This window comes from Lepisosteus oculatus, chromosome 3, assembly GCF_040954835.1.
Source record: "Lepisosteus oculatus isolate fLepOcu1 chromosome 3, fLepOcu1.hap2, whole genome shotgun sequence".
In the NCBI taxonomy this organism is placed as follows: domain Eukaryota; kingdom Metazoa; phylum Chordata; class Actinopteri; order Semionotiformes; family Lepisosteidae; genus Lepisosteus; species Lepisosteus oculatus.
The window spans coordinates 7,745,689-7,765,584 of NC_090698.1; the positions used below are offsets into that span (position 1 = coordinate 7,745,689).

Below are 19,896 nucleotides of genomic sequence, written 5' to 3' on the forward strand. Positions count from 1 at the left end.
GTACAAGCTTGGAAATGGTAGCCGAAGTCTGGTTGTTCAACCTGATTTGAATTCTGAAGTAAGATATTTTGTACAAAGAAAGGGTAGGATGCTCGGAACGGAATTGTTCATACTAAAATATTCACAGCAGAAACGCCTCAAGGAATGTTAGGGGAGGAACTGGTTTTAAAGCCAGTGCATTCTCAAAGTATCACCAGCCAGGGTGGCTGTGGCAAAGCTAGGTTTTGAACCTGGAACCTCCTGGGAACATGTCCTAATGTTTAGCCTCCTACAGCCATCGCAAATGGGCAAAGCTATTTCAGGAATGCAAAACCGTGACGTTTCTAACCGCACCAAGGTTCAGCTGACCTTTCATGCGTGATCCTCTTTATTTTCCACAACACGTTTTATAACCAACTTTCAGAGAAAAAAGGGCAGAATTGGAGCGGGTTCTGGCTTGGAGCAACCCGCCCCGACCCACTGTTTTCAAAACACGAGTGTTGTTCGTGGGTCAGTTATCAGAGCAGCGCTCAAAGAGCACGCCGACTGACTGCCAGTGCAAAATAAAATCTTTGAACAGCCCCGTGAAAGATGCGAGAGAGCCCGTTTTCAGCAGGTGCTTGATGTGGGGTTACAGACGTGGACGTGACCCTCTGTTTCCATGGCTACAGGCCTTTTCCGGCAGAGCAACCGGGGAAGACGAGTTGACAACGGGGACCCACACTGAGAGAGGGACGTGCGTCAGGAGTAAAAACAGTTGGATGCTGGTTAAAAAAGTCAGTTTTATGACTTTCGTCGGCACTCCTACTGTCTCTCCGCGCAGTTGTCACCGCGGCGCGGTCGATTTCTAATCCACACCTTGATGACCGGAAGTGTCCCTCAGGCTCAGAGCCAGCCGTGCGGCCAGATACAGCCCAGCCCTGACCGCACAGCTCATGGAGGTGTTTTCCGCACAACGGGGGCGCCAGACCGGCCTGTTCCCGGAGCACCGGGTGTCTCTCTCCGGGTCTTCCCGCCCGCACGGCCCGGGACAAGCGCAACAAACGGGCTGGTCACTGGCCAGTCTGAAACCTGCTGACACACCTGCCCTGGTCCAGGAGCAGGGTCCGACAGCTCTGCTGTCTAACTATTGTTACCAATAGCGCCGGTGTATGAAAACTATGGCCAAAAAAAAACCACATCATTCTGTCTTTTTAATAAAACAGCACCCACCCGCAAACAATTACTGCTTAACACTATAAAACAGAATGGATATAAACGCTTAACAGGTTTTTAAAGTACAGTAACACATTAAAGTATTTTTGTTATAGCTTTAATATCGTGGCATATCTTTTCTCGGGAAGGCAAGCCTGTCCCTCGCTGGTTTCTGTAGATTAGCTACTGCCGTCTAAAACTGTAAAGCAGCTTATCGCTTCCTCATTCAAGCGTTCGCAACTGTTCAGTCACTCACTAATACAGCGATTCTGTGCTGACAGGTACGTTTCTCATCCCGGCTATACTGTACTGCAGGTCGCTGAGGAAACTGAACTCGGACTAGCAGTAACAAAGGGCATGACGCAATCCAACCTTCACGTGTTCTCTCCCCCCCCCCCGGCGTGACTGTGTCTCGGCTGCGGCCTCGCGCGTGACAGTCACCGGACAATGGAAATTCGACGTCACGGCAATTCCATTCCACCGCCCCTCCTCCATTCTAGTAGGAGCGCAGCGGTGTTTGAAGATGGGTTTGTCCACAGCCGGCACCTTGTCGGAGCGCTTTGCTCAATGGGATATTTTGCGTGGAGGGACCAACCCCACCCACCCACACAAAACAGCAATGTTTCACTGCTATTCGGCATTCATCACTCACTCACACCCCCCTCCACTTAGAGGAGGTAAGGCGAGGGCTGGGCCTCAGCAGGCTGGCTGATTGGAAAAGACGATCTCTCGAGTCAGTCCCTGATTGGTACTGTCAGCATACTAAGAAGGTGCTTTTCTGCATTTTGCCGGGTCGTGTCAGTTTCGCCGCGCTCTAAGACAATCATTTCTTCCTCTTGTGCCGCGAAGGTTAAAAGAAAGAGCCGTAAAAAAAAGATAAAGACGGGAAAGAAACCTCAGGGAGCAAATTCATTCAGCGGCTTTGAGGAGCTCCAGCCCAGGAACGGACAAGAGAGGCGCTTCGCAGCAGAAGCTGGGGCTTGAAATGACACGGGGGGATTCCTGAGCTTGCCGTGGGGCGACCTCGCCTGTGTCCGCAGCATGGATTTCATCCTGAGCGGAGCGGCGGCCTGCGGCGCCTGCCTCTTCACGAACCCGCTGGAGGTGGTGAAGACTCGGATGCAGCTGCAGGGAGAGCTCAAATCGCCGGGCTCCTACCAGGTCTACTACCGCAACGTCTTCCACGCCTTCTACACCATCGGCAAGGTGGACGGGCTGGCCGGGCTGCAGAAGGGCCTGGTGCCCGGGCTGTTCTACCAGTTCTTCATGAACGGGGTGCGCCTGGGATCCTACGCCCTGTTCGATTCGGCCGGCTACATCCACACGGACGGCCGGGTGAGCGCGGCCAAGAGCACGGCGGCCGGGGCCGTGGCCGGGGTGGTGGGGGCGGTGATGGGCAGCCCCATCTATCTGGTGAGTGCGCCCGCTGTGGCGGCCGAGCCGTCGTGCGACACCCGGTCGTGCCCCCTTGCTGTGTCACGGAGCCTCGTTACTGTGCGCGGCCGTATGTAATCGCTGCCTCCGTCCGTGCATTTCAGGTGAAGACGCACCTTCAGAGCCAGTCCACCTCGTCGATTGCCGTGGGGCACCAGTACAGGCACCAGGTAAGGAGCCTGCTTCAGTTAGGAGAGGGAAAACTATTATCAGGCTGGCGCTTGTTGGAAAGATGTGCATAGATGCGTTAGGGAGCGGTACTGTTACGGTGGAGTTTAAAATAATGCTCAGTGTTAAAGCCGAGATCTCTCGGGACACCTCGGGGTGAGATCAGGTCATTCAGCTACCAGTAACCAGCTGAACCGGACGGGCTACTCCGTAACCTTTCTGACAAGGGCCGCGGGTTCCTGAAACAAACAGCGGCGGCTCCCGAGGGGCGGACGCGTGTCTCATTCCCGCTGTCTCCCTGCCCAGGGGATGCTCCACGCCCTGGCGGTCATCCACAGGGAGCACGGCGTCACGGGGCTGTGGCGCGGCGCGGGCGCGGCGGTGCCCCGGGTCACGGTGGGGTCGGCTGCCCAGCTCTGCACGTTCTCGACGTCCAAGGAGTTCGTTGAAGACCTCCAGGTAAGAGGGGCAGCTGGGGCTCCCCCGGGGCGCAGCTCTGCTTGGTCTTTCAAAGTCTGGGCCGCCGGCTGGACGTTGGTCTTCTGTCTCGCCAGGTGTTCCCAGCAGGCAGCTGGCTGGTCGCCCTCTCGGCGGGCCTGATCAGCAGCGTGGTGGTGGTCCTGGCGATGACGCCCTTCGATGTGGTCAGCACCCGCTTGTACAACCAACCCGTGGACGGCCAGGGCAGGGTAAGCCGGGCACGCAGTTGGCGCAGAGCAGCCGCCTGATGCAGAGACGAGCTCCACGAGCGCTGCACTGAGCCAGTCACACCACAGTCCCCTACCCTTCTACACGCGCTCTTGAACAGGTGCTGGAAAAGGCCAGAATATGCTCATCTCTGTAGATATTTTTAGATAGATCTGTAGGTATTTTTTTGTCATTCATTCCTGTGCCACCTTTACCCAGGGTGACACACGTGCAGATAATAGGAGAACTGCATGATAGAAATGTGAAGTGAAAAACATGTGGGACACTCTGCAGGATTCAGTTTAAACCCCAGCACCCTGGATTTCAGCACAGCGGTTCAGTCCAGCTCCGACACCCTGAGATCACAGTACAGTGCCCTGTGGACCTCAAAAACACTTTAATCTTTCATCTTCATATTCCTACCTCCGAATGCAGTAGATCATTCTGGAGTCTGTGACAGACTGTCTCTTCCTTTCCTCTAGGGGGTGCTGTACCGGGGCTTCATGGACTGTTTCTCCAAAACCCTGAGGAAGGAGGGCTTGATGGGGCTGTATAAGGGCATCGGGGCCTCGTACTTCCGGCTGGGTCCGCACACCATCCTCTCCCTGCTCTTCTGGAACGAGCTGCGCAAACTGCGCAGCCTGCACAGCTAGTGCAGCCAACGGGCGGGGAGCAGGAGAGGCAGGGCCTTACGATGCTGTGGGAAGGGGGGGTCAGTGGTAAGCTTCCCACCCCCCCCAAACCCACACCCCTAGCAAGCAGGCGGCCCCCACTGAGAGAGGCAGCGAGGAGGAGCGAGGTTGTTGTGCTGAGGTTCCCCTGGCGCGTCCTAAACGGGGGAGATAAGCCACAGCTGCCTTTGTTTCTCCTGGACCGAGGATCCAGCTGCGATACGCGGGACCCTGCGCAGGGACAAAGCTGCAAGAACCCAACCGCTTCGCCTTGAGCTCTTCACATCGGACAGCCTGATTCTAGAAAGACAAAGATTTCCAAACTTTTGGGAAATAATTATGGCTGGTATCACCCATTGCCAACTGCTCCGATAAGGACACCGGATCAGAATTCTTCTCCTTTTCCTTCTGAAGTGGGACATCTATATATCTCACTTATCCAGCATCAAAGTATCACCACTTAAGCACATTGTGAAAGCCGCTGATGGGGTCTGTTAATTTAGCCTCAAACAAAAGTTACACTAAGATGCCATAAAGCTGACTTGCTTTAGCAGCGGCTTAACGCTACATAATACAAGACAGGAACAACACCCACGAACAGGATAAACCAGACCAATGTCTGCTGCATATCAAAGGACAGAACCTAGAGCAAGACAAGAATGTAATTACATATCAAAGACAAGCACTCCGATTGTGACACAAACTTTCTTCTGACTGTATATAAGAGCTGGGAAACCCTTGCAGGTTGTCTGTTCTGTGGGGCAGACCCAGCGCGCGTTGATGTCATTATTGAGCTCAATAAAACAACTGAATCCACGCAAGACTGTGTCCTGGTCCTCTGAAGAAGGATTTCCCACAACACTTCTGTATGTACTATACTCAGAAAAGTAACGTCGACTTTGGAGGAAAAAAGTTATTGTGCAGAGGGCAATTTTTTAAGAGATTGCAAGCTGTGTGTAGTGCCGGCTGCGATTTTCGAATTGGGTGCCTCTAAAATGAAAAATCAGCTCAGGTCATCATCTGGCAATGAAATAATCGAGGACTTGGCTGGACACTGGGGTCAGCGCAGCCTGCCTGGATGAAATACATAGAGCAGGTCTCCTCGCACTCATCTGCGTTCGAGACTTCAAAAGTTCAGTGGCTTCAGTCTGTAAGAGTGGGACATTCCCTTTGGCCAAGGACTGTATGAGCTTGCTCTCCATTACTGACTGCAGAGCAGATGTCTTTTTTTTGTAACAGGAATGACCAAAACTATACATGTAAATGAGCTCTTATTAGCCCATTCTACAATTATAACCAAACCCATTGATTTCAGTTTTATGCATTTAACTGTATATCCTAAGATTTTATTGCCTTATTTATTGCTGCCCCACATTGTCTAAAAGAATGTAAACATACTCTCTGCTCTAATTACTGCCTCTCAATCCAGTCGCACATTTCTCCAAATGTCTACCGTCTTCAATTTGAGGCTGTATCTTTCAGGATAACCTACTGGTAAACTACAAAAAACAACTGAAAATGTAACTGCACTATATCTGATGTTCTGTGTGTGTTTGTTTTATTTATTTTGCAAAGCACTCTGAGAAGTTTAATTCATCTGCCTGTGTGAACTAGGGGGAACTCCCCTGCTCGTCGGGGGTGTCCAGTCCTGGGAACTGTGGGTCAGTTCCAGGAACAGGACTGGGCAAGGAGAAGCCCAGCCTGACGCAGCTTTCTAGTAGACGGTTCCTCTTCCTCCCCGGCATGCACAGGAGTGTGACTGCAGAGCAAGATGCGACACACACACACACACGTTTTTCTGGCTGCCGGTTTAAGAGTTACTCAAATAAGTTGCAAAGTTTCCTGTTCACCTTGTAACATTGGAGTGATCTTTTAAAGAGGAAAAAGGGTTAGAGAAGTCAAAAAACACAAGTATAGGAAAAGCTAGCTGCATAATTGCATTTCTCCCATTCCCCATTCTAAGATAGGGTCCACTCAGATGACCGTTTCGATTCCTGGAGTTAAACAAGGACACAAGGTCACGACGGAAACCAACTGGGAATTCATGTAGGAAACAACTCTGTGAAAAGCAGTGTGGTTGTCTGGAACAGTCTTTCCAGCACCCGGATGATGTCCAACCCTGGGGCACTTTTAAAGATCTGGCTGGACAAAGTTTTAGATGCATTTGGCTATCAAAACTACCAACCAAGCAAGATGGCACCAAACAATCTCCTCTTGCTTTTATCTTCTCTAAAACGTTCAAGAACACGGTCCTCTGTATGTCTTCTGGTGTTCCTGTAACTTCTAGGTATTTCTAACACACAGGCCCTCCCACCTTCTGCAGGGGCAGACAGCTGGACACCGGAGGCGCCGTAGAAGCCCGGCCCAGGATGCAAAGCTAGCATGTCCTGCAATGACACGTGGGATTTGTACTTCCAAAGGGCCTGCAAGCCGGGTTACAGAATGTGGGAAAAGTTGCAAGGCCTGTGGGTACAGCTAATACTTTCTTAACACAATGACGCCTCGGTCAATTCAGCTTGAAGCTGTGCATTCAGGTGGTAACTTTGTACATACAATAGATCTGTACACCATTTAAAAGCACAATTCTCTAAGACAGGGGTTCCCCATCCCCAAACCTTCTGGTTTTCATTGCAGCTGAACTCTTTACTTAAATGCATCCTTAACTGAACCAGGAAGTTCCTTGGTTACAACCCTAGCAAGTTTTGTTTTCCTGCCTACTTAAAGGTTAAAGATTTGAAATGACTTACGAAACAATAACTAAAAGGTGACCTTCTATGGGTTTAGGTATTGAAAACAGAAAGTTCAAATTAAACCCTATTACTAGGTCTGTGAAAGGTTCAATTATTTAAGTAAGCTCTCGGATGGGAAAATAAACAACAGGTGTACTGGTGCCCAGGTTTGGAACTGAGGCTGCAGGGGATCGTCTCCGAGGTCAGTTGAACTAGGTGTCTGGATAAGGTAAAGAATCTTATTCAAGGCTTTAGTCATGACCAAACGGTACCTGTAAAACCCTGAGGGCTGGAACTTTGACCAGCTGTGGTTGGGAACCGCACAAGGTAAAGGAATCGCTTCAGTTAATATGCAACATCGCAGCGTGGGACATTTGTGGCCGCAGGGCACAGCACTGAGCAGAGCTCTGGACTTCCCTGCGCTCATTTCCCGGTTGAGGTGCTGGTGCTGTACTCTTGAGAAAGGCACTCTGCTCGAGATTTATACACACTATACTGTATATAAAGGGATATTCCACCTCTTGTGTAAACAGGACTTTGCTCTTGCTTCGCCTCTGAGGCTAACAAAGGTTTATTAAATTGTGAGCATCACTAAACACAGCAGTAAGGTGTTTAATGGCGCCTTTCTGATTACTGTTGCCCCTTACTGCCAGCTCTTCAGACAATTTTACCATTTTAGAATTTTTGCTCTGTACATTTCAATTAAGAGGCTACATCACAGAACCACTCAGGGTCCTGTATCACTATGGCATAAGATATTTTATTGAACAGGGCAGGAAAGCACAGTAACTGGAGAAGGGTTTTAAAGGAACAAGGAGACTGTGTGTTTGTGTTGGCCAGCGAGGTTAAGGGAGGTGCAGTTAGGTTTTCAAGGAAGAAAGAAGACAGCGTGTGCTCTTGGCAAGGGTGTGCAATGTCAACAGAGCAAAAGAGGAACAGAGGACTGCTGACCTACAGAGGTTAAACAGCAGGAGTCAGCTCAAAGAAAAACATTGATAATGCGAGAAAGCACCTTCCTAACCCCAAACCTCTGATTTTTATTTCACAATGAGCTCTTACACACGTAGGGTTAATTAATCAGTTTAAGTCAACATGGTGTTGAAACAGGCACAGGATGAGAGGCCAAACAGAATGTCTTCATTCCTCTGAAGCAGTATGAGTCAATCAATAACAAAACAGGTTGGAACCAAAACACACACTTACATCTGGGAAGAAAACAAATGATCTTCCCCATATCACGCATCTAACAGCACAGTTTAAAGCAAACAGTTACAAGCCAGTGCCAGTAACTCCCCAGATAGCAATCCTGCTGATAGCAGGAGTTCTGCGGAGGAACAGGCGTGTTCTTTTCTCAGCTGACCTCAAATGAAGCAAACAGCCTCCCCACACACACCTCCCTCAAAGACGGACTTGAACACCACCTATCTGCAAAGTTAAGAGTGACTGCAAAGTCACACTTCAGTCTATCCTGCTGATCCAGTCAAGTCAAGACTTGCTCGCCTCCTTCATTCATCGTCGTCCATCAAGGTAGAGAAGGGCACCGCAGGCACCTGATTCTTTTGATGCCTCCATTTCACTGTATATTTATTCACGCTGAAGCTCAAGTGCTTGGCACATTTTGTTTCATCACTCTTCGGGTATTAGCTTTGGTCTTGAGAAGGTGAGAATCCTGTCATGTCAAGGCTCGCTGTATTCGGTCTCCAGTTAAATGAAAGGGTATGCATCTTCTGAGGTTTTGAACAGAAAAGTAACTCGTGGTGGTAAAACCTGTTTTTCCTTTCAAAGCCCAAGAGAACAGCAGCACCAGAAAATGTCTCGCTGAGCCCCTGCTGCCGTTTTGATGCCATGAACAAGATGCACCAGTTCCAGTCACTCTGTACCCCAGGCGTGACCCAGGCAGACGGGGCGGAGCTGCTGGGATGAAGCAGCAGTGCCTCTCAGGAGTTCTGTGCGCACTGCTGTGTGGCATGCTCAGGCAGGAGACGGGTGGAGATGCGTGGAGATGGGGGCTTGCGGGCGGAGGCGATGTCAGATTCAGGAGGAGGGGGGGGCTCCTAGCCAAACACCGCTGGGTCCAGGAGCCGGAGCGTGTGGAGTACCAGCCGGAAGTCCTCCAGGGTCCAGGGAGCTGTGGCCATTTCCGAGGCCCCTCCCGTGCTGCTGCTGAGCGGGCTGCCGGCGACACAGAGGAAGAGAGAGGCACTGCACCATCCTTTTCCCAGATCCGCAACACACACAGACCGATTCCCTGGAATCCTTCCAACAGCTAATTAAGGTTTAGGTTTAGATCTGCCCATCAATGGGTAACTGGTTGGGCGACTGAGCACACAAACAAGCTAGACAGATCCTCCTTCATTTGGATCATCTAACAGGTTCTGCTGAGCTACAGGGCGGAGCGGTGGCACTATGGCTAAGGTTCTGCGCCTGTGGCAGGAAGGTTGCGGGTTCAAATCCCACGGCCGGCAGAGGAATCCTACTCCGTTGGGCCCCTGAGCAAGGCCCTTAACCCCAGCTGCTCCAGGGGCTCCGTATAAATGGCTGAGCCTGCGCTCTGAACCCAAGCTTCTCTCCTGTGTGTCTCATGGAGAGCAAGCTGGGGTATGCGAAAAGACAAATTCCTAATGCTAGAAATTGTATATGGCCAATAAAGTGATCTTATCTCTACAAATGACTCTGGATTTCAAGCCAGTCCATCTCCCAGGTTTTTAACTGAATCAACTAGTGACTCAGTTTGACTGAGGCCTTGAGCGTCTGACTGATGACCGCAGCGATGCCTGGCAGGGCTCTACAGGACCAGGAGACATCACTCCACAGCACACAAGCAGCAGAGCAGAGACGGTGTCCTTACCTGATGGAGACAGGGTCATTGAAGGTGACCATGATGTCTGTGGAGTGCTGAGGCAGCCGGAACAGTCCCAGGTATATATTCACTGTGTTCTTTGCCTGTTGAGAGAGAGAAAAATTATCATCTGGACATAATGGGCAGATGAAATCAAAACCATGCAGCTGAAAATCCAAGAACATTGTCAAAGATGAGACTTGTATGATCATTAATTATGATAACCCTTACACTTAAACAGCGCTTTTCTGGACACTCCAATCAAAGCACTTTACAGGTAACGGGGACTCCAGTCCACCCCACCAGTGTGCAGCCCCACCTGGGTGATGGCAGGTTGAGCTCTAAAGCCCTCAAGATGACTTGAACTGATTGTGCCCGAAGTTCCCCTAGACAGCAGCGGATGACCGGCAGGGTGCCACAGGGGTGAGGTTTAGAATCAGAGAGAAAGGGCTGTCTTGGCTTTCTCACAAACACAGCTGAGGTCTACAACTTGCAGGGCTGGCGGTCGGTGTAATTTACAGTAACAGTCGTTGCCCCTGTAAGCCACTGTTAATCTCATTCATATAAAATATAAGCTTTCCAATACAGAGCTTTCATTCCAGAGAGCGTCAAAAGTACTCGGATACAGGAGATCTACTTCGTCCACCACTGCAGTGCAGCACCACTGGGTGCGATACCTTGGTTTTATCCTGTTTTCATAAAGCCACAGTCCAGGTCGACACCCCACCCTCCTTTACCCACTGTCGGGCCAATTTCGGCTCGCACTCGCCCTCCTCCCCCTAACAACCTAGAGCACGCAGGGAACTGCCAGGATCTTTATTTGGTTTTAGGGGAAAAAAACTTGGAGGCTTCTGAGCTCCAGTTCGGTCTATTTTTAATATCAAATTACTTTTTCATCTGAACGGTTGGGCTGTACGGTACAAACAAGAGCACCAGCTACATAAATGGGAGAAACGACTGTTAATATTCAAAAAAAGTGTGGGATTTGGTCCTGGACTGGGCACCTGGTGCCCTTGTCGTGTGCCCCCGGGGCCGCGAGGGGACACGGAGGAGAACAGCTGCCCAGGGCAGGACTCTGGGGAGCCGCTGACCTCTTCGTTGAACTTGGACACCAGCTGGGTGCCAGCCAGGAGCCAGGCTGAGCTGCAGTCCGGGAGGGAGAGCTGCGCCTTGGCGAGGGGCTCCAAGCTGCGGACCTCCGACACGCCGGGGCCCCCCGCCTCGTTACTGCGGGCCACGTCCTCGAAGTGATACCTGGGGGGAGAGGAGGCACACACACACGACTCAGGGGCTCTGCCGAGCTGAGTAAGCCATGGTCGCACCACACCTTGGGAGAAACATGCAAACAGAATTCATCGCTGCGCTTTTGCAATCCTTCACAAACTTAAGAATGCCAGTAACAGGCAGTTACAAGAAAGGCACCCTTGTTTTCTATCTCTTTCTGCCTTCTTAATAGCCCTCATGAAATAATGGAGCTACAGCGTTTTGGTTTGAAACAATAATGGAACACTTTTCCGCACACATATTCCTTATGTCAGAAACATTCATGTTGTGAACCTTGGTACGGGGCATGCAGCCTTAAAGCCCATAAAAACCTGTCAAATTCCCAAATCAGGATGCAAAACAGAAGAGGTAGCAGGGGTAACCAAGCCTGATCTTCCAATGAGCCCTAGGGGTCCAGGGTTGAAGTACAGGAAATTCAGTTTGAGGCCATGTTTCATCCACAGGGACACCTACCTCAGATTGCTGAAGTAGCTTGCAATCAGTGATAAACAGTAAACCACTAAACTGTCAAGATATGATATTACAGTGGGCAGAAAAATACAGACACGGGTAGTGACAGGAGGTGACGAATAACTTACAGTGCTGTTACGGGAGGTTGGACACTTATTCAACCAAACTATTTCAGTTTTTAATTTACAAAAATATTTTTTTTTCACTTGAAGGTTATGGGGTAGGATTTGTAAATAAAATATTATAATGCATTTTAATTCCAGTCAAAAGCATCAAAAGGTGAAAACAGACTTTTCACAAGGCACTATATTTTTTAGTAGGTAAACAGTACCAGGCAAAAACAAGATTAAAGATATAACTGTGGTGGTCACCCCCCCCGACCGTCAAGGGCACACAACCTGTTTCACCTGTGAAGCCTGTTTCACCTGTGGGCAATGCATGACTGTTCCCATCTCAGGTGAAGCAGGGTATTTAAATCTGCTCTGGCAGTAGTTGTGCTCGGGGCTCTGGCACAGTTTAACTCTGATCCTAGCTTTGCTGCCTAGTTTCCTGAATTCCTGCTGGTTTTCTTCTTGGATTCTTGACTCTTGCCTGCTCTGACTTTTGACTCTCCCTTGTGCTTCTCTACAGTGTTTTCTCAATAACTGACTTTGCTAACTCATCTCTGCTTCGAAACCCACCTGTCTGGACTAGGACGCTGGACTGTGTTTGGCTGCACCACGCTTATTTTAAGTGCTCATCATCCCACTCCCTGCTACCCACACTTTCCTGTGTTGTCTCTTTGTTTCACACTTAGGGTCACCTCACAACTCTCAGACTGGTTTATTCCACCTTAAGCAGCTGGTATGACGGATGCACAACAAAAAATGAACACTGAAAACCAGGCAGGATCAACAGCCACACCTTAGACTAGGAATTTATTAAACAAATTTTCCCTTAACACTGTCCAGGACAGCAGTGACAGATCACTGTACATTTTTATAAATAGGGCGAACGAGTGAAATGTATTTTATTACATAATTTCCTGTGTACTTGTTTTTTTCTAGACACACAATGGGAAAACTGCTTTTTGGAAGTCCAGTGAAGAGATAGGACAGTACCTGGCAGCTTCACTGTCCAGCACATGGCTCTGGTACTCCAGCAGTTCCACAATGAGGCTCTGGTCACTGTGCTGATGAGCAAAAACCTCCTGATTGTCCGGGATCTCCCTCAGCTCACTGTCAACAGTGCAAAATCACACGTTACACATTCAGGCACAGACACGATTGGTAGATGCTAATGGAGCCGAAGAGGTCTCACGGCTGTTTCCTGAAGGATTCCATGGAATCTGCTTTTATAACATTTCTCGTTAGCTTGTTGCAGTCAACCCATTCCTGTTCTCAGACATAAACGCACATACTCTTAATTTCCACTTTCCCAAAGTCCGTGCTTTAAAACAAACCATGAAGTAGCCTGTGCTCAACATTATTATAGACAAATGGGAAACCTTGCAAGTTGCTCAGATGAGACAGTGGGGTCATGAGGACTTTGCATTGGCAGGTCCACTGCTAGATACATACTGTGTAGCTTACAGGCTCTCTAGTACTTAGGGCTCACCTGATGTCGCAGATGCTGTGAGGCAGGACAGCCGATAGTGCACCCCCAAACAGAGGGTGTGAATCACTGCCATTTCTCTGCATCTTGGCACTGAACTGTCTCTGCCGCGCCACCTGGAAAACACAGCACAGTGAGACAGCACACAGTAACGATCAGGGAGAATGATCACAGAGCCAGCACACAGCAACACAATGTGAATCAGGGAGACGGCACACAGCAGCACAGTGAGGGTCAGGGAGACAGGAGACAGCAGCACCCTGAGGATCAGGGAGACAGGAGACAGCAGCACCCTGAGGATCAGGGAGACAGCACACTGTTTTTTTTATGCTTGGGATTACAGCAATATAAAAATATTACCGCCACCACATGAAACAAAGCTGAAGTTATCTTTACACAAGACAGGGGATCACAAAAGAAAGTCACAAAGTGACAATGTGGATCTTTTTTTAATTTTATGTTCGTATTATAATAAACTCCCCAAGCAAATGGCGCGTATTCATTTCGAATGGGAATACTTAATTAGATAGGACATCGGTAATAGGTCGCTTAAGGAACAACTACACCACCTACAGTATAAGCAAGTACCACATCAATGAGGTGATTCTTTCACATCATCGGTCGGAGACGGTTCAGTGCGATTCCTGGAATTATAACATTGGCTCTTACGTCATGAGTATTAATGTGATAAAAAAAGACCAACAAATGAATATTCGGGCAGACGTTATTTAACATTATACGGTTTCCCAACACTGAATTTCTGTTACTCAACGAGGAACGTAGGCCTTTCCAAGCCTCGGGCTGAAGTTCCCCCACGCCACGGGACAAAGTGACGCGGCTGCCCCCGTTGCTAAGACCGGTGGGCGGGAGGGTTCCGTTGCTCCATTTCACCTACACAGGTTTTAGCTACAATACACAACGCTGGAAATACGCGGCGTTAAGAGTCAGGAAAACGCGTTTTGCTAACACGAGCAGGGATGCCCGAAACAACTCTTACACGTGGGTTTGTTTATGTGGCTCCTATAATATAATACCGATTCTGACAGACCAGCTCCAGTTTAACAACCGAACGGAGATAAAAATTAGACACGGCATACCCTTCGCCTTCCTTACCTGCTGTTTTGTGGGGGGAGAGGAGATAGGTGACAGGCGATTTACAGAAGTAGCTCAGGACAGCAGAACCCGGTTTTCCATCGATGACACAAGGAAAAGTAAGAGAAACAACGCGCAGTGCTCCCTCTGCCGGAGCCGTGATGTGTTACAGCTCCGATCTGACCGCCTTATATCCTCAACCCTCTGCTACTATATCATATGGTTACACCAAAGAGTTTCAATTCTCAGTCCCGTTATCTTTCAAATCTGGAAACCGTTGCTATCTACAGTTCCTTATCGTTTCCCAGGGATGTGCAAACGGGAATAACAGACCATTTTCCCCGTTTTCCTCTTCTGTTCCTTTCATGTGCTCCGTTTGGTGCTCTCTCACTCTCACCTATGATCTGAACCTCACAGTGCCTTCTTCCTCTCTTTCTTTCCAAAAACCCAAACACACATTGAAAATCTACCTCTACCATACATGTCATAAGCTCACTCCCCATAATTTCTATCCCTTTATTTTATTCTGTTGATGCATATTTTTGCACATAATCTGTTACCTTTTTGTTTTGCACATCGTCTGTTGTTTTTTTGCACACTGCCTGCTGTCTCTGTCTTTCGTTTGCTACACAATTGTATTGTTGTTGTTGTTTTTTTTCTCTTTGTACTACTTATGTCCGAGAGCTAGCTTAATAGCATTTCGTTATACCATATACCATGTATACGAGTGTAATGACAAACTTGAAACTTGAAAACTTGAACTTGTAATGCAATTTAAGATCCTAAAGAGAGTAGGCATGACTGCTAATAATGTGGACATTATTAAATCTCTGGTTATGGACAATACTACGCCACTGGCTTTCTGCCTGGCTTTCATTTTAAGTACTACCTTAATTGAACTAATTGGCTAAGAAGTAAAGTTAACACACAGTTAAATTAACACTGACCAGCAGCTATTTAGAAGTACCCCTATGGTAATGCAGGATACCAGACTTCAAGAGTGAAACTGACTCACCCAAACGATGTGCCTAATTAGCGTTATTCAGTTAATCCCTATTTCATGTGCTCTCAAAAAATCAATTAACTGTACCCTTGTGCAGCCCCTCCATAATGAGAACGTCAAAAGAAATTTGACAAAGACACCAGGTGGTTTCATACAATGTGCATAATTTCTTTGTTCTTTACAAATCAGGAAGATATGGTTCATATGTAACAGTCTGTACAACAGAAAATACAAAGAAAGTAAATCAAACAAATAAAAAAGCAGCTCTGGGTGTAAAGACCCCATATATTCACATTTCAGGTTGACACTGTAAGCATGTCTTTTCTTTAAAAAAAGTAATTTTCCTTTCTTTAAATAAATTATAACAATGGCCAACTGCCTCCATTAAGAAGCAGAACAAGGAACAAACTTCATTACCCAAAAACCCCTTCACTAAAGACGCCATTTCCCAGACAACATTTGGCATGGACTGTTATCCAGGTGAAAATATGGGATTGGACGATTCAAACAATAAAACAAAAAAAAAAGTGCCAAATTTAGTCAGCAGACATTCTTGAGTAGAGAAAAGAAATGTACACATTCTTGAGGTAAGTGCCTGAACTTCAGAGCAATTTCTCTTCTAAAGCTGCAAGATGTTAACAAATCAAATTGATTTTAAAGCAAGAATGATTTTACTGCTGCAATTGGTTTTACTGTAGCTTTAAAATCTGTATGAAGTCCATGTAACTTGCCCAGAGGACTGTGAAATAGGACAGATTTTACAGGTTTTCAACACCTGTACTGATGTCCTTAAATGAGATTAAAAACTCCATTTCCCAGAAGCCTCCTGCAACATTCTCCATTACCCCAGTGCACCATAGGCCTTGAGATCACTGGTTCTCCAAACTGAGCTCCTTAACCCTGATGTTACCAACCCCTTAGTTCCTGCACAACTCTTTTGTTTGGCCTAGGGGACTGATGTGTAGGGGATGAGGAACTAGGTGTGGAGACCAGGGCACAGGGCAGATAAGGCTAGGGTCGTGAAAATGTCCTGCAGCTACACTGACAGACACTGCCCTTAAACACTAAAGCTATTGCAAGAAAACATTCTTTTAAGGTTAGAGCGCTAAATTAACTTTAAGAGACTTGTTGACAACGGCAAAACAGATGTCCCATTTCTTGCAGATGATATACTGCGTGTAACTTGTGAAGATTCTGAGGGACAACCGCACAGCAGCAGCCAGAGGAATGAGTGGGAGGGTCAATAGAGACCAGTATACACAGTGTGCTGGTAACTGGGAAAAGGAGAATTAATTGTGGGCACCTGTGGTACAGAATGAAGGACAAGCCTTTAGGGGCTATGTTGAAGAGCCTGGGAAAATGAGGGTACAGTACTTGACTTGAGAGATAAAAATATAACTGGGAGATAAAGGAGTAAAGAGATGCCACTGAAAAAATATCACTTTCATTAAACCCTCTAGACAGATTTAAGTAAGCCTTATACCTTATACAGGCATTACTATATTTCACACGTTTTTTTTAAGCTTCTTCAGGTTGCGTTAAAACTTCAACTTGGTGTCAGTAGCATTTAATAGGCAAGGGAACATTGGGCATTTTCTGATTAAATGAAAATGTAAACTTTCTCAAACACGCATTCCCCAGTTCTCTGTCTGAAAGCTTCAACTCAAAACACTGGTTTCCCCCCAAGTTAAGAGCGCCAACCCACATTGCCCATGACCCGAGCTGAATGGAAAAATTAAAATCGTGATACAAAAGATAATTTCAAAGTACCCCCAACAGTAAACGTTCAGCAGGATAGCAGGTGGAGGGGATACAGACTTATTTCAGTGATGTTCAGCTCTTCCACGGCCAGGAAGGGAATCCATTTGGTTTTATAGATGTGTGGTCTTAAGAGAATGTCTTTTACTGTATCCAGTTCAACAGAATGGTATTCATCTCCGTGATGCTCAACTCTTCCCTGCTTGAGGGAGACAGTCCATTTGGTTTTCCAGGCATGTTTCAATGAGCTCCTGCACCCTGCATGGGACGGCTCCGAATCGCTCAGTTCAGCGCACAACAGCAGGGCAGTGAATTCCACACTCCAGCCCTGCAGAACCACCGGCCAGCTCCCTCCCACACCCGAAGCCGTAAAAGCACACCTGACTCACTCCTCTTGGAACTTGGAAGGGTCGTTTTCTGTATCATCACGCCGACAAGCTCTGAAGAAACCACAACCTGTAATTTATTACTTTTATAGCCGGTCCAGACCTGCTCCTGGAGGGCTGGCAGTTCAACAGGTTTAACGGGTCAGTTTAAGGACCAGCAACACTGTAAGAGTGGGGAAGTGCTAATAAGCTGGTCCAATTAAGCAATAATGAGCTCAATTAACTCATTAAGAGTTGAGCTAGAATGAAAACTCGCAGACATTACAGCCCTCCTGGACCAGAGTTGGACATTTTAACAGCGTGATGTTTTTAAGAATGACTTTGTAAATTAAAACTGGTTATTGTGCCAATACTAAGTATGTGCTCATACACAACATCAGGGTGAATACTATTCTTACAGTTTTAGAGAAAGCGTTCGGTTTTACTCCCAAGCTCTCAGGGGAATCGGAAGTGTGAACAAGGCTTCTGCTCGAGAGCAAAATCCCGATGTTATAATTATTCGAGAACAAAGTGATATAAATGTTGAACGCTGGAACAAGGAACACGGCCCAGCTGACCTTACACGCGTGCTTACGCAATTTCATTCACGTATGCTTTATAGTTTGGGTGCCACACGCACTGCCGAATCTTCACAGCCACCTTCACGGGATCTCTTGAGGTTTGGACCCGAGGTCCTGAGAAGCAGCTGACTCTGCCAATACTCCCCCCCAAAACACAAAACCAAAGATCCTGCCCCACAGGTGAGAAAAGCAGATCTTTGTCTCGTACAGGAGCGCAGCTCTGCAATATAAAGGTCAATGCTTTTCAGTCGCTCTACACCACCTGCGGTCTCGGCCTCACTGGAGAAAGACTGCAAGGCGGATTTGCAGATCGGATCCCGAAAGGCAGGAATGGGGATGTGCTGTTATGAGTCAGTTGTCGCACTGTCGCTGGAGGCTGTTAAAAAAAAAGTACCGCAGCCGTAGTGCAGGCAAGGTAAACGAGACTCCTGATGAGACCCTTGTTCTGTGGTCTTGGCGATACCCTTCCCATCACTGCCCACTTCTCTAAGCAAATCGGCAACCCTCCTCCTTTTCCGCTTTGGATCAGGGATCAAACCTTCCTGCTTCCTGAGAGGGGAGCTGATTGAATGATGGCTTCTGCCCTTCTGCCCAGCGTCACTTTTATCGATCCCCCAGAGCTAGAAGCAGGGGGCGGCAGGTCTTAACACAGTGCTAACGCCTTCCTTAGCGGGGGGGGGCGCAGCCGAGAAATCGCCGGAGCGGGCTAAGGACCTAGCTGAAAGGCAGGCGGGTCCGCTGAATGTGCAGGCTGAGAAGGAGGAAGGTCAGCGACCGATGAGCTGCTGGCGCTGAACTGAGTCCCGGGATGCAGAAAGAGATGCGTGGTGTGCAAGTTCAAGTGGAGGAAGCAGGGGTTGGCAATCAAGAACGAACTTCAAAGAAATAAAAACCAATTAAAAAGAAGTCCAGAAACGTTGAGTGAGGAGAAAGTGGAGAGGCAGGGAGGTTTAGCTTATAGGGGAGGAGACACAACAGGATCCTCCCTTGTCCTCCACAGAACCCCTCCTGCTCTCTCCCCCCGAGTCCTTTACAGGCACGTCCATCTTCCTGATTTCGCTTGAGAGTTTCTGTCAATTTGTTTTCAAAAGTAGTCTCCCCCCCCCCCAATTTTAAAAAGATTCCAGAGTGTAATTCTGTTGCAAGAGCGAGCAGGTGTGCAACCGGTGTGTGTGTGGAGATGCTTGTGTCCGTCCGGTTTACAGGCGGAGACAAAACTGGCACGTACTCTGCCAAAGACCTGCGACCGAGTCTCCTGGGAACAGGAAGTGACAGGAAACGGACATAAAGAGAGGGAACGAGACAGAGGGAGAGCCCGATGGAAGAATGACTGAATGGCAGCCTGTGGAGGAAATCCTAAATCCTATGCGTATGAGAACGTGAGGGAGAGTGAGTAAGAGAATGCGATTGATGGCGAGTCTAAAAATCGCCTGCTTCTTCAAAATATAGAGTGCAGGCAGTGTCTCTCTTGACGGAACCCCTCCCCCCCCCCTTGCCCCTCCTGCCCACCCACCCCCAAAAAATAGTCTATACAAAATCGGCCGTCGCATAAAATGCCCCCGACGAACATCGCCGCCACTCCGAGAGATGAGGAGAACCCCGGAATATCCGCATTCCTGGGTCATCATCCCACAACACTACTGCTCACTCCACCCGGATGAGCAGTCCGTAGAGCAGGGTTCCTCCTTTCTCCTTGGTGATCCACTCGATCTCACTGTTGCTGAAGCGGGGATCCAGCGGCTCACTGAGACCCAGGCTCTGGGGCCCAACCTTGTAGGAGCCCGGCCGCACGCACACCTGGAGAGCCACCTGGGCCTGATGAAAGCGATGGGAGCGTGGATCTCGGAATCTGCCGAGAGAGAGAGCAATGTTTTTTTCCCAATTCAATTCAAGGTGCTTTATTAGCATGACCGATGGGTACAATCAGTGTTGCCAAAGCAGATAAAACTAAGAAAATTAACATGGAACAAAACACAAAATAAAAGTAAAATAAAATCTACAGACCTATTACAGACATTTACAACAGAGAAATGTCATAAAATATTTACATATACTGTAAACGTATTGAG

The 19,896-nt window shown here is 48.2% G+C and overlaps 3 protein-coding genes across 5 annotated transcripts in view; 1 reads left to right on the forward strand and 2 right to left on the reverse strand.

Annotated features, from left to right (window-relative positions):
- Positions 1–1,313: 1,313 nt before the first annotated feature.
- On the forward strand, positions 1,314–5,672 carry slc25a35 (solute carrier family 25 member 35). The gene is made up of 5 exons (XM_006627479.3): positions 1,314–2,586; positions 2,712–2,777; positions 3,082–3,234; positions 3,330–3,464; positions 3,945–5,672. Exons 1-5 carry the CDS (start codon positions 2,215–2,217, stop codon positions 4,113–4,115), a joined length of 897 nt encoding a protein of 298 aa, XP_006627542.1. The 5' UTR covers positions 1,314–2,214; the 3' UTR covers positions 4,116–5,672.
- A 1,930-nt stretch (positions 5,673–7,602) lies between these two features.
- On the reverse strand, positions 7,603–14,286 carry rangrf (RAN guanine nucleotide release factor). The gene is made up of 6 exons (XM_006627437.3): positions 14,142–14,286; positions 13,032–13,144; positions 12,536–12,652; positions 10,793–10,955; positions 9,711–9,805; positions 7,603–9,034 (listed from the first exon to the last, which is right to left on the reverse strand). The coding sequence occupies exons 2-6, from the start codon at positions 13,112–13,114 to the stop codon at positions 8,917–8,919; spliced, it is 576 nt and encodes a 191-aa protein (XP_006627500.2). The 5' UTR covers positions 13,115–13,144; positions 14,142–14,286; the 3' UTR covers positions 7,603–8,916.
- Positions 14,287–15,270: 984 nt separating this feature from the next.
- Positions 15,271–19,896, reverse strand: part of neurl4 (neuralized E3 ubiquitin protein ligase 4) — a 28,037-nt gene continuing 23,411 nt past the window's right edge. For all 3 annotated transcript variants that reach the window (XM_069186570.1, XM_069186571.1, XM_069186569.1), the window contains one exon: positions 15,271–19,676. In XM_069186570.1, the coding sequence (XP_069042671.1) occupies positions 19,472–19,676 (205 nt within the window). In that variant the 3' untranslated portion in view covers positions 15,271–19,471. The remainder of the gene's footprint in view (positions 19,677–19,896) is intronic.

Bases quoted from the DNA above. Each gene is read 5' to 3' on its own strand.
- slc25a35 (XM_006627479.3), top strand. From the start codon at position 2,215: ATGGATTTCATCCTGAGCGGAGCGGCGGCCTGCGGCGCCTGCCTCTTC. The intron at 2,587-2,711 runs GTGAGTGCGCCC...CGTGCATTTCAG, and splicing joins TGGGCAGCCCCATCTATCTG to GTGAAGACGCACCTTCAGAG. The intron at 3,235-3,329 runs GTAAGAGGGGCA...CTGTCTCGCCAG, and splicing joins AGTTCGTTGAAGACCTCCAG to GTGTTCCCAGCAGGCAGCTG.
- rangrf (XM_006627437.3), bottom strand. From the start codon at position 13,114: ATGCAGAGAAATGGCAGTGATTCACACCCTCTGTTTGGGGGTGCACTA. The intron at 9,806-10,792 runs GTCAGCGGCTCC...CTCTCTCAACAG, and splicing joins TGTCCAAGTTCAACGAAGAG to GCAAAGAACACAGTGAATAT. The intron at 9,035-9,710 runs GTAAGGACACCG...TGTCGCCGGCAG, and splicing joins AATGACCCTGTCTCCATCAG to CCCGCTCAGCAGCAGCACGG.